This window comes from Siniperca chuatsi, linkage group LG13 (genome assembly GCF_020085105.1).
Source record: "Siniperca chuatsi isolate FFG_IHB_CAS linkage group LG13, ASM2008510v1, whole genome shotgun sequence".
In the NCBI taxonomy this organism is placed as follows: Eukaryota; Metazoa; Chordata; class Actinopteri; order Centrarchiformes; family Sinipercidae; genus Siniperca; species Siniperca chuatsi.
This window is the reverse complement of record NC_058054.1, coordinates 27,813,988-27,830,524: the sequence shown is the minus strand read 5'-3', so window position 1 is coordinate 27,830,524 and position 16,537 is coordinate 27,813,988. Positions and strand designations below refer to the sequence as shown.

The window sequence follows — 16,537 nt, the reverse complement described above, 5'->3', positions numbered from 1 at the left end:
AACGGCAGCTTGATCAGAGGGATGGAGAAATGAGACTTTGCAAAAGTCAGCAATAGATTTATTTGATAAAATTTTAACTTACAGCTATACAACAAGTGAGAGCCTGGTTTTCCAAGAAGTAAAAATCCTTTCTCAGTTTCAGGCTTGTCAAAATAGTTTTTTAAAATAGTTTTTAAAAGATGTATATTAATACATGAAATAATAAAGATATTGCTCAACATTTCATGAAATGCACTTATCAGAGTTGCCGATATTAGCTTATTGTGGATATCGGTGTACATGTCGGCAGATAAGTAACAAGAAATTGCAGCACAGCAAATACCAAACTAGGTTTGGTGTAATTTAGAAACAGTGTCACCATTACATAGTTTGTCCATCTAAGGGATCCGTTTAAAAAAATTACTATCAGCGGATATATGGTTAAATACATTTTCTGGGAAGCTGCACACAGTCCCTTCTCCTGACTGTGGTTCACCAAGAAATAAATCACATAGCTCCCCATAAAACCACAACTTGTCGTTTTTACTTTTCTGTTTGTGTGCGGATTTAACAAACAAGATATAACATGTTAATTTGTGAGCTTTAGATGGTAGGCATATTTTTTCACTTTGGACAGCGCCAGACTAGCTGTTTCCACCTGCTTCCAGTGTTTATGCTAAGCTAACCACATCCTGTCTTCAACTTCGCACCAAATGCACAGACATGAGATCCATACCGTTCTTCTCATTTCACACTCAGAATAATAGCGTACATGTGTATTTCCAAAAATGTTGAACTATTGCTTGAAAAGCTATTATTAGGGCATTTTGTTAGCCTCCCAGGCATCCATTGGTTTGTATTTATTTCAGTATGCAGTGAACGGCACTCATTCTTATTTTTGTCATAGTTACATTTGTACATTTTGTAGTCTTGAAGTGCTACTGTGAATCTGTGACTTCCCATATCTGACCGATGCTACCAAACAGCTAACACATTCACACACACATCTGTTTCATGATGTCCATGTTTGGTTATTGTTTCTCTGCAGGGTGTGTGTTTCCATTGATACAACTTGTGAATGCAATGCTGTTCAGCAGCCAACTCTTAAATGTGGAATGTCTGAGCTTCTCACCAGCATTTGACACACCTATATGGGATATTTAACAAATCAGTTGACACTTTCAGCCATAAATTTGACAATAAATAAAACTGAGAATGAGAGTTCACTGTGATAGATTACAATTTCCAATGAGATTCAAGATTCTGCAAGATGATTTTTGTAGTGTCTTGACATAACTCCTAACCAATAGTTAAATACATTCAAAAATCTTAAAAACTATGGTATGCTTCAGTTTAGTTAGTAGTAGTAAAGTCATGTTTTGGCGAGACTGTTTAGCAGTCAAAGCCTGGTTGTGTTTTTCTTCAACATCTCAAACTTGCATTGAATCTGTTTTGCATTCTTAATGATGTGTGGCTTTTTTTTTTGTAAAAACGTTTTCGTAAGAGCTGAGTAGTCTCATTTACAGGAGTCAACATGCAAATATGAATATTGAATCTCCTTTTCTCTCCCTGTCTTACTCACTTCCTGCCTCTATCTCAGGCTTTCATCAACACAGCCAAGGAGATCTATGAGAAGATCCAGGAGGGAGTGTTTGATATCAACAATGAGGTGAGCCACACTGTTTTCTTGTTCTTTTCCTCTCCTCTTTCTCCTCAGTGTGGTTTTCCAGCAGTGTGTGTGGTTTGCCACGCTCCCTCTCTCCTCAAAAAGAGGGGGGAAAAAACCCTCTTTCCTGCTTCCTTTGAGTCCAGCCAAGCAAAACTCCCTGCGTTCCTCCTCTGCCCAGCTCTATTTTCCACTCGCTCTCTCTTCACTCCTCAGCTCTCTTTCTTTCTCTCTCTCTCTCTCTCTCTCTCTCGGCATCTTGCCAGCTCATAAATTCCTGACATCCCACAAGATCTCAGTCATTCGGCAAGAAAACAAACACTCAGCCAGCCAGTCGGCCTGTAAGCTGTCTATCCAGCCAGTCAGTAAGTTTGCTATCCAGTCAACCAGATGGTTATCTTCTCAGCGGAACAGTTATCCAGGCAGGAAAGTCAAGACACCAAGCTTGTCAGCAAGTATGCACATGTCAGCAAGTGTTAGTTAGTCATACTACTTCCACATTAAAACGGCTAAATCCGAAAACTCTTTTTAAGCAGGAACGTGAGCGTTTTCAGGTCTGTTTCATAAAGATGTCCTTCCACGCGGAAATGCCGAAACAATATGAAAGGGGCTGAATCTCTTCTTTGTCGGCCTGTTTTGGTCAGCAAACAACAAAACTGTACATCAGCGCTAACATCTGGTAAAATCTCTGTTCTCATTAAACACATTTTCTGGTTTCCGAAATCAAGCAACTGAATAAGCATAAATTAGCGATTTGATCCTGGCTCACAATGCTTCCTGTTTCCTGCGCTGCCGCACTGAGATGTTGCTCTTTTGATTCATGTCTGACAAAATGAATACAGATTACTGACAATCCCTGTGTTGTGTTGATCAGCTGCACTGATTTAAAATGAGATCACAGAGAAAGTTAGAGGCAACGGAAATCTTTCTTCTTACCAGCACCCGACTACCCAGATGCATTCGGGTGTTTCAAAAGCTCAGTTTTCCTCGCCACACTAAAACGCACAGATCTATCTAGGTCTATGTTATCAGATGTATTCACTCTGGAGAGAGAGAGAGAAAAAGATGTATTTTAAAACTTTAAAGCTGGCTTTAAAAATCACTTCAACTCAAAAATGATACTTTATGTATCGTAGCTAGGAGTGTCCACATTTTATCATTTAAAAAGTATGACGCTATGGACCATAAGCGCTGACTGCACATGTGCAATATGTCCTCATGCACAGACATCCCATGCATTATGAACAGAACCACGTGCACATCTACTGTCCGCCCTGTCTGTGTCCAGTACACTTCCATCCTGCAAATATCCGTCTCCGTTCACTTCAAATGAAACCTAAATGACAAATCCAAGCATGCATTTCCTGCACGTTCAGCAGTAAAACTGTTTAACCGTTTAGGTGTGTTCACTGTTGCTTGTAAAATATCCACCGTGTCTGTGTAATGCCAGAGAACGTCTCCGTTGCTCTCTCGCTCTCTCATATATATGATTGTCAGTATACCGTATGGGAGGGGTTGAGCGAGGGGAGATTGTCTACTAGTTAATCGATCGCGGATGGCGTCGGCCTCTCGGACGGGAAAAAATAAATAAATTAAAAGTCATGCTCAGGAACCAGGCTGGGCTGATGTGACCTTTAGTGTGGATGTACTCTGAGTTTACTCAGTCATACAGATGGTTATCTTCTTGGATACACTGATATCCAGTCGGAAATTGTGACGTAAATCACGTCATGGCCCACGCTGACTGTCCTCGTGCAGCCCAAAATTTGGGCCTGTACACACGGACCATATGTGCCAGCAAACAAGTGTGAACACGTCCGCGAATGCAGACAGCCAATGTGGTATATAAACAGAACCATGTCTGTGTTTGCGTCTGTGTTGGAGTATATCTGGCCCTTTAGCCAGCCTGCCACAAGTACAAATGTTAGTCAGACAGGACTGGAGTTAGCCAGCCAGCGAGTGTTTTTGTTATTAGTAACAGTAAGACGGAGTGAAGGCAGGCCGGCCGGCCAAACCACATCAGCTGACTGGCTGAGAGAGAGCGAGAGAGGGAAGCCCCGCCAGAAATGTTGGCAGCCACGATGAGAGAACACTCACACACACATACTCATGGCCTTAGCTCAATAAATGTGATTTAAAGGCATACAGTGTTTCCCAGAGGCATTACTGCTACTGAGTGTAGGAGGGGGAGTTACACTGAGACCGAGACAGAGATAAATATATACAGAGGGAGAGAGCGAGGCTGACTTTGTGCTACAGTACACAGAGAGAGTTGAAAGAGCTGTGTCTCTCTACCACCCACCTGCTTGCCTCTCTCTCTTTCTCTTCTTTTATATGTGCTTTTCTTTTTTTTCTCCTCGTGTCCTTGAGTGCTGCTGGTGTTTCCTTTTGCCTTTGTGCAACGCAGCAGCACCTGTTGCTTCCTCTATGATGTGATCTAATAGGAGCCCCTGCAGGTGCTGCGCTATGTTAATCTCACCATGAAAGCAATGACAGTCGTTCTTCAGTGTTTTTTCATTTAGTGAGTGATTATGATTACTTTTTTGGGGGGGCTATAATTAAAAAATGTTTTCTTGCGTTGTGTTTGAGTTTTATTGACAAGGTAAAATCAAACAAATTACATTAAAAAAAAAAGAAGTAAAGTAATGTGCAGGAAGAGGAACAAAGTCCCAAAAGGCCATATTCATTACCTCTATCTAAATTATAACCTGTCCGTGGCCATATTAACCTGTTAGATGGCCAGGGGCAAAAATTTGCTTTTGGGACCCCTTTGAGCCCCCACCTGTTCACCTTCCTCTGTCCATTGTGTATACCCTGTCGCCTCCAAGTTCCCATCAAGTGCAGACCACACAGCAGACTTTACATGACAGCTTAATTTTAGGACAAGAGACCAGACCCTAGTACTGCTATGTTTGAATAAATGTCTGGTCTCGGATGCTTACCTGATAGAGCATGCGCCCCATGTACAAGGCTTAGTCCTTACTGCAGCGGCCCAGGTTCGAATCCAACCCGTGGCCCTTTGCTGCATGTCATCCCCCCTCTCTCTCCCCCACATTTCCTGCCTCTCTTCAGCTGTCTCTATCAAATAAAGGCAAAAATCCCCAAAAAATACTCTTTATAATCTTTAAAAGCTAACCAGTAAATTGCTAGCTAGCTGGGAACATACAAGCTCTAGCCAGCCATGATAGCCCACAGGGAGACTCTTGACGGACCGCTACAACCTGCAAAGCAAGGGTCACATGACCAAGGGGGGTAGCCAAGCTAGCATGACAGTTAGCAAGCTAATATGCTTGCATGTTTACTGCCTGCTAACTACTATTGGCTGTGCGAGCTATTATTACAATGGTTTCTAATAGACCACACTGGCAGTGTGTTCGTACTTTTTATACAGAGCGGCAAGGCAGAATAACGACGCTACATTCCTGTCTTGAGCAGGCTGTGTAAAACGGGCTAAAGACACCAACTCAGTTTTTTGCGTCATCTGTCATTTTTCGTACAGTCTCCCAATCACACATTTTTCACTGAATATCAGCCAATAATGATCGGCGGCCGATCAATCTGGGCATCCCTTTCGATTATACTATATTAAGTTATTGCATTGTTCTAATTACAGTTTGTCATATTTAAATAGAGGGGATAGAATAACATGGCAGGTTTTTTAACAGCTTTATTGTGTTTTTCTTATTCCTGTACCGAGTTTTACTAAGTTTCCAAGGACAGTTGTGTTATGTGCTTCTTCACTGTTTACAATCTTCAACAGTACAAGTAGACAAGCTACCAAAAACTAGCCAACAGTGAGCCTCGCCTTGCGTGTCGTAGCAGTCCGTCTCCCTCAGAGATAGCTGGCTTGCTAACTGCCAGTTTGCTTTCTCACTGGCTTGGTTGCTAAGTTTATTCAATTTTATTCAAGAGACATTTGTACCATGGACTGCACTTTTGCGGAACAGTTTATACTGTGGCAGAGGAGGGTTATATGAAAGTGTATGGTGCAACACAGCTAATATGATAGCTTCATCTATTTTGGACTCCATAGCCGTTCCTTACCTCAGACATCAGCACTGTCAAGATGGTGCGCTATTGGTCTGACCAAGCCCCAACACTACCTCGCCCCAGATTTTCTGGTTGTAAATTATTTTGTGGTACTTTCATTAAACCCAACTTTTTGTTGGAATATTAACCATGTGAACCACAAAATATATGTAAATAATTAATGTCTTATAGATTTTTGAGCCACACGTATCAGTAATAATGTAGGGCTTGCCTTTGTTGATACAAACAAAACAAATGTTGTAAAATAGAGGTTAAAGTTTTGTTTTGTAGGACTTTAAGGAAGATATCATTTTAACCAAGGGACAAAGAGTTCAGTCAGTCAGGACTCGCATATCTTATTGAAAATTTACCTCGGCTCATGAGATGACTAAAAGTGCATCTATGAATTAGTTTGAAAATGGGAAATAAGATAATGTGCAAGTTTTCCCTCTCTGAACCTCATCTTGTTTATGAAATTACATATTTTGAAAACATCCCACTGTAAATTGCGAGACATTTCTGACAGAATTATAACCAGTTGTGATTCTGACGTTTTTGAAGAAAGAAAATGTTATGAAGAATTGTAGAAAATGTACTTGCCCATAAAATATTGCAGTATGGAAAATTAAGGATCAATTAAAAATAGACAGGGTTCGTCCACAAAATAACACTTTCCTAATCATACCAATATATTTAGTCACTTTTTACTGTCATGATCTGTGTTTTCTTAATGATGTTGTGCTAATTCTAATTTCTGTCTCTTTCGTTGTCTATGTTTGTGTCTCCACATAGGCTAATGGTATTAAGATTGGACCCCAGCATCCTACCACCAACTCCACACTGTCCGGTAGCCAGGGAGGCCAACAGGCTGGAGGGGGCTGCTGCTGAAGCCCCAGAAGACTCCTCCTCCTCCTCCAACCCCGACCCTTCCTCCTCGCCCTCTCCAACCCTCCCTTGCGTTTCTACAGAACTGTCCAGGCTCACTAACAGTTTAACCTCTCTCTCACTCGGCCGCTCCATTCTTTCTTTCTTCCATCCATCCATCCCTCCCTCTCTCTCTGTGTCTTTTTCTCTCTCTCTTTCAGCCATGTCTTTCCTAAGTCTCTTGACCATACCTAAGCATCTAGGGGCGATGTCCCCATAAATCAACGTGACTTCCTACAGTCTTACGAGGACAGAGTCAGCTTCACCTGCTGATTTAGTCACCAAATTCTGAAGTTTTGCACTTCACTTTATTTTTTGTTAGATAAACAGATTTTAATCTTTTTTTTTTTTTTTTTAAAAAAAACACCCATATTGGAATGTGAATAATTCTATTCCAGCAGTTTAATTTACACACTCCTCTTAATGAGGATGTTGTTGGGATATTACAGTACCTCACAATCATTAAAAAAACAACAACTATATCTTCAGTAACAGTGAGTTGACTTTGTCCAGATAGAGACAGGATTGTGGGTAGCGATTAAACACACTGACTGTATGGAATAAATCATGCACTGTGTTGTGTCTATACACACATCTGTACATGTTTTCAAGAAAATGACGCAGCATGTTGATAGCAGGACATGTTTCTACATGTTGAGCCAGTTTTCATGCTGTGCCTGTGTGTATAGGGATGATATAGGTTTTCCAGTATGGCATTTTTTGTAAGCTGTGGGAGGCATTCGAGTCACTCTGTATTTTCTGTCCATAAAAACAAAGTGCAAATTATGTTATTTTGTGCTTCCTTTCCCTATTTTTCGTCATGTTATTTTGTTCTCTCTGTCTTTGTGTCCTTTTTGTTGACTTGCAAATGATTTGTATTTAATGAACACTACAAACTGGCTGTTGCTTAAAATGTGTTTTAAATTGTCTGGAGAGAGAATAAAAGACCAAACTGGTGAGTGTGAAAATGGATCCTTTTGGAACAACAGAAAAGAAAAGCAGGAAAGTTAAAGAAACGTTAAGGGATGTTGAGAGCAATGGCCTCCATTATGAAGTGAAGAAGTAAAAAGAGGAAAATAGATTGGAAATCGAGACTTTTTTTGGTTAACTATATTTATCGGGCACATTTCTGTGTATATATGGCTCTTTAAGTTTCTGTAGCTTTTTTTGTTTTGGGCTGTTTAAGGTGAACCTTGGTATGTTGTTGTGGTCTAGTTATTTCTTCACCAGGGTCTGGAAAAGAAACCATTTCAAGCAGCTTTTTAGCATTTTTAACAGTTCTCATTTAAACCCAAAGGTACTCAGCCACCCTGTTATATTAGGGTCGGTGATGCCCTTTCTTTTAAATGACAAGTATGAATGATAACAGGCTGTTAACAGGACCGTGTAGAGGCAATGAAAGTCCCTGGTGGAGAACAGACTCCAACTGAAAATGTCAAGGCGTCTCCCTTTTAAGCAAGCTAAGATTTCCACCATGAATTAGCTGGCAGATATATAATGTATACTGTTTAGAGCTTGATCGATGACTGCTGCAATGTTTTTTGCTTCGAGATCCCAATGTAATAGGCACCATTTTACATATACTATTTCAGTTACTTATTGTTCATCCTTCCCTCTCACCCCCCTTCTCCTCTATCTTTCTCTCTTTCTCAGACTGTGTAGTAAAATTAGCTCTGTACCTATTTTGAATGCCAAATTATTGTTTTCCTGTGTTTTGTCAAAAAAACAAGGAAAAGAATCAACTAAACCCCCATAATCTGTCCTGAAATCAGCTGTCTGCCTTAACTCCACCCCCTTGAGAGATTTGGACAGCTGCTAAAATGAATCAAACTGACCCTGTATCTGCAGATTGGCATTTTACCACTAACTAGCTGGTTGAGTTGATGATGCATTACACATGCATAGATGCACACTTAGAGAGATATGTAAAGTCATAGAAAGCAGGCCTAGTTTGAAGTGTGTATGAACTGGGGCATTTGAAATGAATCCAAACCCACATATTAACAGTTTTTTCTTCTTCTATCCCCTCCATGCGCACACACACCCAGCCTGCATACAGTATATGCATGCATACGTAGATGATGCATACATATATTTCTGTTTATCTAAGCTAGCTGTTTTCTCTCCAGGCTAACTGTATAACTGTAGGGAGTTTTTGGGTTTCACAGCTGTGCGAGTGAATCTGTTTTCCTTTGCAATGTGTTCTTCTCTTATTTTTATTTTATTTTTTATTCCTAGATATATTCAGACAGTTATTAATCTTACTCTGATGATAATTATTCTTTTTAAAGCAAAATGTAGTGCGTGTGCGTGTGTGTGTGTGTGTGTATGTGTGGACTCAGAGGGGGAGGATCAAGCCAAACCGTACGCATCTATCTATGGATTGATCTATCTATCTTATCTATGTGGCCCTCCTCTCTTGCTCTTCCTGCCTCTCCTCCTCCCCCTCAACGTTATTTGCTGTGTTTGTTATTTGGAAAAAATAAAACTTAAAAAAAGAAAAAATGAAAATGCTATCACAATAAACTATATTAAAACATTCTAAACTCCAATCATGTCATTTCAATGGTTATGTGAAGATGAAAAAAATAGTGTTTAAAAAAAAAAAAACCTTTTGTTTTGTTGCCACCCAGCCTGCCCATGTTGACTTTTCAGTGTATGAATGAATTAATCATAATGGTTCCACGTGCTGATTCTATCTTATTTAGGGACTTGTGCACTCTTGGATCTGTGTCGTTCAACCTTCAGCTGTCATGGAGATTGTATTCCCTGATGAAGGTCAGCCAGACTGAAGCCCGCTTAATGAATTAAACATTTAACTCATATGTAGTCAGGGAAGGTTTGCATGTTCGTTGTATGTGCATGAGCTTTTTAGCAATGCCCTAAATGAAATTCCTACATTTGCAGGAATATGCCACATTGCACTCTGTATGTAAACATGGTAGCTGGTAGGCTACTATAAGCATATTAAGTGCTGGAGACAGTGAACTACATGGAACCGCTTTCTAATTCGACACACTTAAAGGGTTTATAAGTTCCAACTAATGGCTGACTTTATCTTGATCAATAATGAGCCATTGATAAGAATAGCTCTTGGTTTCAAAAAATCCCTTAGCCTGGTATTTATCTGCTTTTCAATTTAATTTGTGGTGCCCACAGCATTGGAAAATGAAATAAAAAAACTCAACAGTAACATCTGTTTCCAGAAACTATCCCCAGTTACTCCAGTGGATAAATGACTCACCTTGCTGTCAGAGACCATTTCTGCTGAAAAAGGTTTCCTTAGAAAAGATGTTTTTGTAATTTCAGTGATGGTTGCACATTATAATTTTACCGTTACACTATCCACAATATGAGTTTAGTCTTGTATAGTCTTTGGAATGTTACATTTCTACCTCCTAGTGAAGCCATATTGGATCATGATTTTTTTCAGCCAAGTACCAAGAGTATCATTGTCAAAATAACATGGTAGACCAGAGCCTTGATCCTCTGGTTTGGAACTTCAGGACAGAGTTGGTCCTCTTCATAAATTCTGAGCATCTATGATCATAGGAGTAATATTATTGTCAGTCACAAACCCCAGAACTTTTAATACAACTTAACATAAAACTTACACACTTAAAGGACTATGAAATATAAAGGAATCCATCCCTACCAGCCTGGATGCTGCGACTGCAAGAAAAACATGCAGACAGAATTACAGTAAGTATTTTTAAGCAGTATAGTATTTAACAGTGAATGACTGGCAATGACTAAACAAACATAACATCTGAGTAAATCATATTTAATAGGTCCTTGCCCAGAGGAAGAATATGCCTGTGGCCCATTTGTTATTTTTATGTTTGAAGGTGCACTGAAAGAGCAGCTTCAGTGTGACTGTGGAGAGTTAGGGCCGGTTTCATCTGTCATCATGGACTGTCACTGGAGTACATGGTGGCTCAAATGTTATGTGCTACATTTTTAGGATTAAAAGATGTGTGTGATCAACAGGAAGCTAGGACCTTGTAAGGAAGGTTTTGAATCTTTGAGAAGTTTTTCCATTCATCATGTCAAACATTATTTGTTCAACGCAGCAGCTGTGTTAACACGTAATTTGTCATCTTCTACATTCTTGTGAGCCGAGTTAGGCCTACATTATTTTTCATACCACACACCTGTTTATAGCCAGATCAACTCAGATGTACAGTAGGTTTGTTTCTTTAACGGATGCTGTCTACAGCGGTGATATATGGCGATGTTCAGTCGGTCCACCATATTGTCCAGACTGAAAAAACATTACTGGATGGATTGCCTTGAAATTTTGTACAGACATTCATGGTCCCCAGAGGATGAATTGTAATAACTTTTCATCTAGCACCAGCATTAGGACATAATTGTAATTTTCCAAATACTTTCACAGACTAAATACCTGCAAAACTAATGACATTCCCATCAGCCTCAGCTGTACTTTGTATTTTAGCATGCTAACACGCTAAACTAAAAGAGTGATCATGGTAGAGATGACCTGCTTAGCATCAGCATGTTAGCATTGTCATTGTTAGGGAGCATGCTGTCGTTAGCATTTAGCCTCACAGAGCTGCTAGCATGGCTGCAGACTCTTTGACTTGTTTTCCTACAGGTGTTAATCCTCGTCCCTGCTTTACGCCGATTGTCGTTTACCTTCAATAAATATCAGTTCTATCATTTCTTAGAGTGGGCATACACAGTTCTGTTCCAGCCTGGGACAAACATTAACTTTAACAGAGGTTTGCCATTAATACAGCTGAGTGTATTAATGTGGCTGTTGTCAAAAGTCAACCTCAATCGTATCTGAGTTGGACAATATTATTGACTGAAACCAGTAAAGGAGTGAAAATGTGGTCCCAACAGTGGTGGAGACATTTTTCAGGGGAAAAAAATAAATAAAAATTAGAATTAATATAAATTATAATAACAAAAGAAGAAGATAAAAAGTAGTAATACGACAATGTAAAAATGCTCCATTACAAGTAAATGTCTCATATACTTTACGTAAGTATCTTTTTGAATACGAGTATTATCAGAAACTTGCGCTTAAAGTATCAGAATAAAAGTACTCATTATGCAGAATTGCCCTTTCAGTGTGATATAGTTTTATACATATTAAATGATTTCAATTATTAATGTCTGAACTTGTAAGCAGCATTTTAATGTTGTAGCTCGCTGAGGTCGTGCTAATTTTTAAGTACTTCATATAAACTGATCACATGTTTTCTAGTAGTGTAGTAGAAGTATAAAGTAGCATAAAATGAAAATACTCATGCTAAAGTACAAGTACCACTTGAGTAAATGTACTTTCCATCACTGCAGTCAACAACACTGGCCCAATGTTTGATGGGTTGCGACCCAGAATCATAGTATTCATTGTGAGCTACTTTCCTGAAAATCCTCTCCCAGAAAAGTTTTATTTCTGCGAGTTGAGTTGCATGACGTCCATGTTAGTTGACACAGATAAACACGAGAGGGTTGTGGGAAATCAATACACAACTACATACATAAACAGAAGACTAAATAGCTGAAAAATAAACATCAAAATTCTGTAAAACTGCGATCATCTACTGTACACACTTAAAGAAAAATGTTTTCCACCTTGAAAACAATCCTTCCTCTGTGTTAGCAAACAGTACATGTCAAGGTATTTACAGTGTATGAAGGAAAATAATAAGTTATCTGTCTGTAAGTAGCTTTACAGGCAGATAAACCTTTTAGTAATGCAGTCTAGATTTTTCACATCTGCACTTTCAACTTCATAATCACGCTATGATAACATAACTTTGACTATAACAGAAGCAGACACAATGTTCACGGTGATGGATTACCACACACAATTAAGTTTCAAGTCTCTGCATGTTGATTTTCAAAACATACTGAAATGAGCTGAAACCGGGGGCTCTCTGAAAGGGAGGGAAATATGTTCAAAAATCTCCGGAATTCAGTCAGCAGAAATGTAAAATATATATCATTTGTAGTAAATGAGCGACAAAATGCAGAAACACTGGTATGACCCTTGGCTAAGAGAATATACTGTGGATGACTTCCATGTAGAAAATGTCTTTTCTAGTGAGCAAACTATGTTTTAACTCAGTATTCTCTATAGTATATATCCTAATACAACTTACATATACATTTAATCATATTAGGAAGTTAAAGTAAAATGTGTTGTTTTTTCGCAGAAAGGAGGAAGTCAGAAAGTAGACAAGGAGTGTGTGTGTGTGTGTTTAAAGGCCTCTTTTCTGAGGGCCAGATTGTTATGATAAGCAAATTACTGTTCATGTCAGGGACATCCGCATTACTGCCAGTCCATCATATGCATCATCATTTCATCATTTTAGATCAGTCCAAACTGATAAAACAAACCCTTTTTTATGTGTGGCTAGTTTATGACCATATCCTTCTTTATGGTGCTGTTTTAATCTCTCAAGGTACTGTACCAACTTTAAATTACTGTGAAAGCTGGAGCATGTCCCTGCCACTCCTCATAACATCATGTGGTTAACACCATAACATTCCTATCGTGGAATATATAACACGATGATTTGAGAAGTTTTTTGTAATTTTGTACCAAAAAAAAAAAATCAATTTAAGGATGCATACTTGATTTGTCTAACTCGGACTTCTGGAGCTTGAGCTACCTTCAGCTGAACTTTAAAATAGTACTCCACTGATTTAGCATTACACTCCTATAACTCTGTCAGACTCGAGATAGACAGTGTTTAAAAAAAGGATCAGAATCGATGCAGCACAACCAGAGGTATTGTCGTTTTTATTCCACACATTCTTCTTCCTTGTAAAAACCTGGCGCCTACATTACCTAAGATGCAACTCGACTCGGTTCACGTGACTGTACAGATCTGAGTGTGTTATGCTAGTAGCGGCTAATGTAGCCTCCAGCCGCTAGCCTGCAGCAGAGATGAGCAGCGGGCTGCAGAGGTCTGGTGAGCTCACTTCTTTCTAACTCCACACCTCCCGATTTGTTTCATTTTCAAACTTGTAGTCTTCAGCCCCGACTGACGCTGACTCAAGTGACATCACTTGAGGACATTTATCAGGTTTCGTGCAGCTTCTTCTAGATTCACACAAGGCTTTATAAAACTTTTTTTCACACATGCAGTAGAACTCCCCAAGACCTGGAAACAGACTTTGATGTGTAAAATGTGTGCAGTTCCCCTTTAAGACAACACTTACATGCACAAAACAATGTGAACCTGTCCTTTAATGAATACAAAAACAAAACACTCAAGTACGACGTTTTGTTGACGAAACTGGTTACAAGTAAGTCCTCTGTTCTAAATGTTCTACCGATCCATCCAGTTGAGCATACATCAGGTTCAGTTTTAATGCTAGATACATTTTATATATAACACTATTATACAGATATATAGATTTTCAATACAATGCTTTCATTTTGTTCAGATAAAAGAAAGAAAGAGGCAGTGTCATGTCAGTCATAATCCACAACATTGAAATGAAGTTTCCATTTCCTGTTGGCTTGACACTTTTCCTGTTTGCACAATCATGACAATGTTCTGACAATGACAAGGTTCTGGGAGGTCCTCAGAAAAATAATAAAAGTTTAAAACCACTATTGCTGATATTTCATCAATATTTTTGGTCTTACTGCAGTCATTCCATTCACAACATAAATGTTTAACCAAAATTTTACCATCTGGGAACCCAGGAACAAACTGTAATGGATGACCATGTCCCTAATACATACATACATACATACATACATATATATATATATATATATATATATATATATATATATATATATATATATATATATATATATATATACATATATATATATATATATAGTCACATTTCACAGTGGTGTGAAAAAGTGTTTGCCCCCTTCCTGATTTCTTTTTTTTTTTTGCATGTTTGTCACACTTAAATGTTTCAGATCATCAAACAAATTTAAATATTAGTCAAAGATAACACAAGTAAACACAAAATGCAGTTTTTAAATGAAGGTTGTCATTATTAAGGGAAAACAAAATCCAAACCTACATGGCCCTGTGTGAAATAGTGATTGCCCCACCTGTTAAAACATAACTTAACTGTGGTTTATCAAACCTGAGTTCAATTTCTCTAGCCACACCCAGGCCTGATTACTGCCACACCTGTTCTCAATCAAGAAATCACTCAAATAGGACCTGCCTGAGAAAGTGAAGTAGACCAAAAGATCTTCAAAAGCTAGACAGCATGCCGAGATCCAAAAAAATTCAGGAACAAATGAGAAAGAATGTATTTGAGATCTATCAGTCTGGAAAAGGTTATAAAGCCATTTCTAAAGCTTTGGGACTCCAGCGAACCACAGTGACAGCCAATATCCACAAATGGCAAAAACATGGAACAGTGGTGAACCTTCCCAGGACTGGCCGGCCGACCAAAATTACCCCAAGAGCGCAGCGACGACTCATCCACACTTGCCTCAGTTAAGGTCTGTGTTCATGACTCCACCATAAGAAAGAGACTGGGCAAAAATAGCCTGCATGGCAGAGTTCCAAGACGAAAACCACTGCTGAGCAAAAAGAACATTAAGGCTCACATCTCATTTTTGCCAGAAAACATCTTGATCCCCAAGAATTTTGGGAAAATACTCTGTGGACTGACGAGACAAAAGTTTTACTTTTTGGAAGGTGTGTGTCCCATTACATCTGGTGTAAAAGTAACCCAGCATTTCAGAAAAAGAACATCATACCAACAGTAAAATATGGTGGTAGTAGTGTGATGATCTGGGGCTGTTTTTTTGCCCAGTCTCTTTCTTATGGTGGAGTCATGAACACTGACTTTAACTGAGGCAATTGAGGCCTGCAGTTCTTTGGATGTTGTTGTGGGGTCTCTGAATGGCTGAAGAAGAACAAAATGAACACTTTGGAGTGGCCTAGTCAAAGTCCTGACCTGAATCCTATTGAGATGCTGTGGCATGACCTTAAAAAGGCAATTCATGCTTGAAAACCCTCCAATGTGGCTGAATTACAACAATTCTGCAAAGATGAGTGGGCCAAAATTCCTCCACAGCGCTGTAAAAGACTCATTGCAAATTATCGCAAACGCTTGATTGCAGTTGTTGCTGCTAAGGGTGGCCCAACCAGTTATTAGGTTTAGGAGGCAATCACTATTTCACACAGGGCCATGTAGGTTTGGATTTTGTTTTCCCTTAATAATAACAACCTTCATTTAAAAACTGCATTTTGTGTTTACTAGTGTTATCTTTGACTAATATTTAAATTTGTTTGATGATCTGAAACATTTAAGTGTGACAAACATGCAAAAAAATAAGAAATAAGGAAGGGGGCAAACACTTTTGCACACCACTGTGTGAATGTGTGTGTGTGTGTATATGTGTGTGTGTGTGTGTAGATAGATAGATAGATAGATAGATAGATCTATCTATCTATCTTTTGCTTTTCCCAACCATACACACACAGGAGGGATGTACAAATCATAGGTGTTAAAATACCCATCTTCCTCAACATGAGAAATAGAAACTTAAAGCATTATGGCAGAGCTACCTGGCTATAGATTAAACCCAAACCCACATAGCCTACAACATGTATGTATTTATCTAAATAATAAATAAACAAATAGGATGATTTTATAACTTGTTAATCTGATAAATGAACACACATGTCACCGAACCATTTTGCCCGGCCCTCTTGATATTGGTTTATATTGGGCTTCCAAACAGGTTTCTGGCTTCTATTGTGTTTATATCGTCCCATTAAAACAATTAAAATTAAACCAAAAAAATCTAATTTGGACTCACACTTTCAAACACCATCCATAGTCCAATTACCGCCCATGTAGCCTATATTTCTTTTACCATCCCTACATGAGAACTCTCAGTGAGCGTCACACGGGCACGGCGGGGTCAGTGACCGCGCACGCCGCCTGTTTATCTGTATGAGA

At 39.0% G+C, this 16,537-nt stretch overlaps 1 protein-coding gene across 1 annotated transcript in view; it reads left to right on the top strand.

Annotated features, from left to right (window-relative positions):
* The window catches only part of rab2a (RAB2A, member RAS oncogene family), a 33,648-nt gene extending 26,082 nt beyond the window's left edge, over window positions 1-7,566 (top strand). Inside the window, exons 7-8 of the mRNA XM_044218797.1 lie at window positions 1,580-1,648; window positions 6,467-7,566. Of these exons, the coding sequence (XP_044074732.1) occupies window positions 1,580-1,648; window positions 6,467-6,562 (165 nt within the window). The 3' untranslated portion in view covers window positions 6,563-7,566. The remainder of the gene's footprint in view (window positions 1-1,579; window positions 1,649-6,466) is intronic.
* The last annotated feature ends 8,971 nt before the right edge of the window (window positions 7,567-16,537 follow it).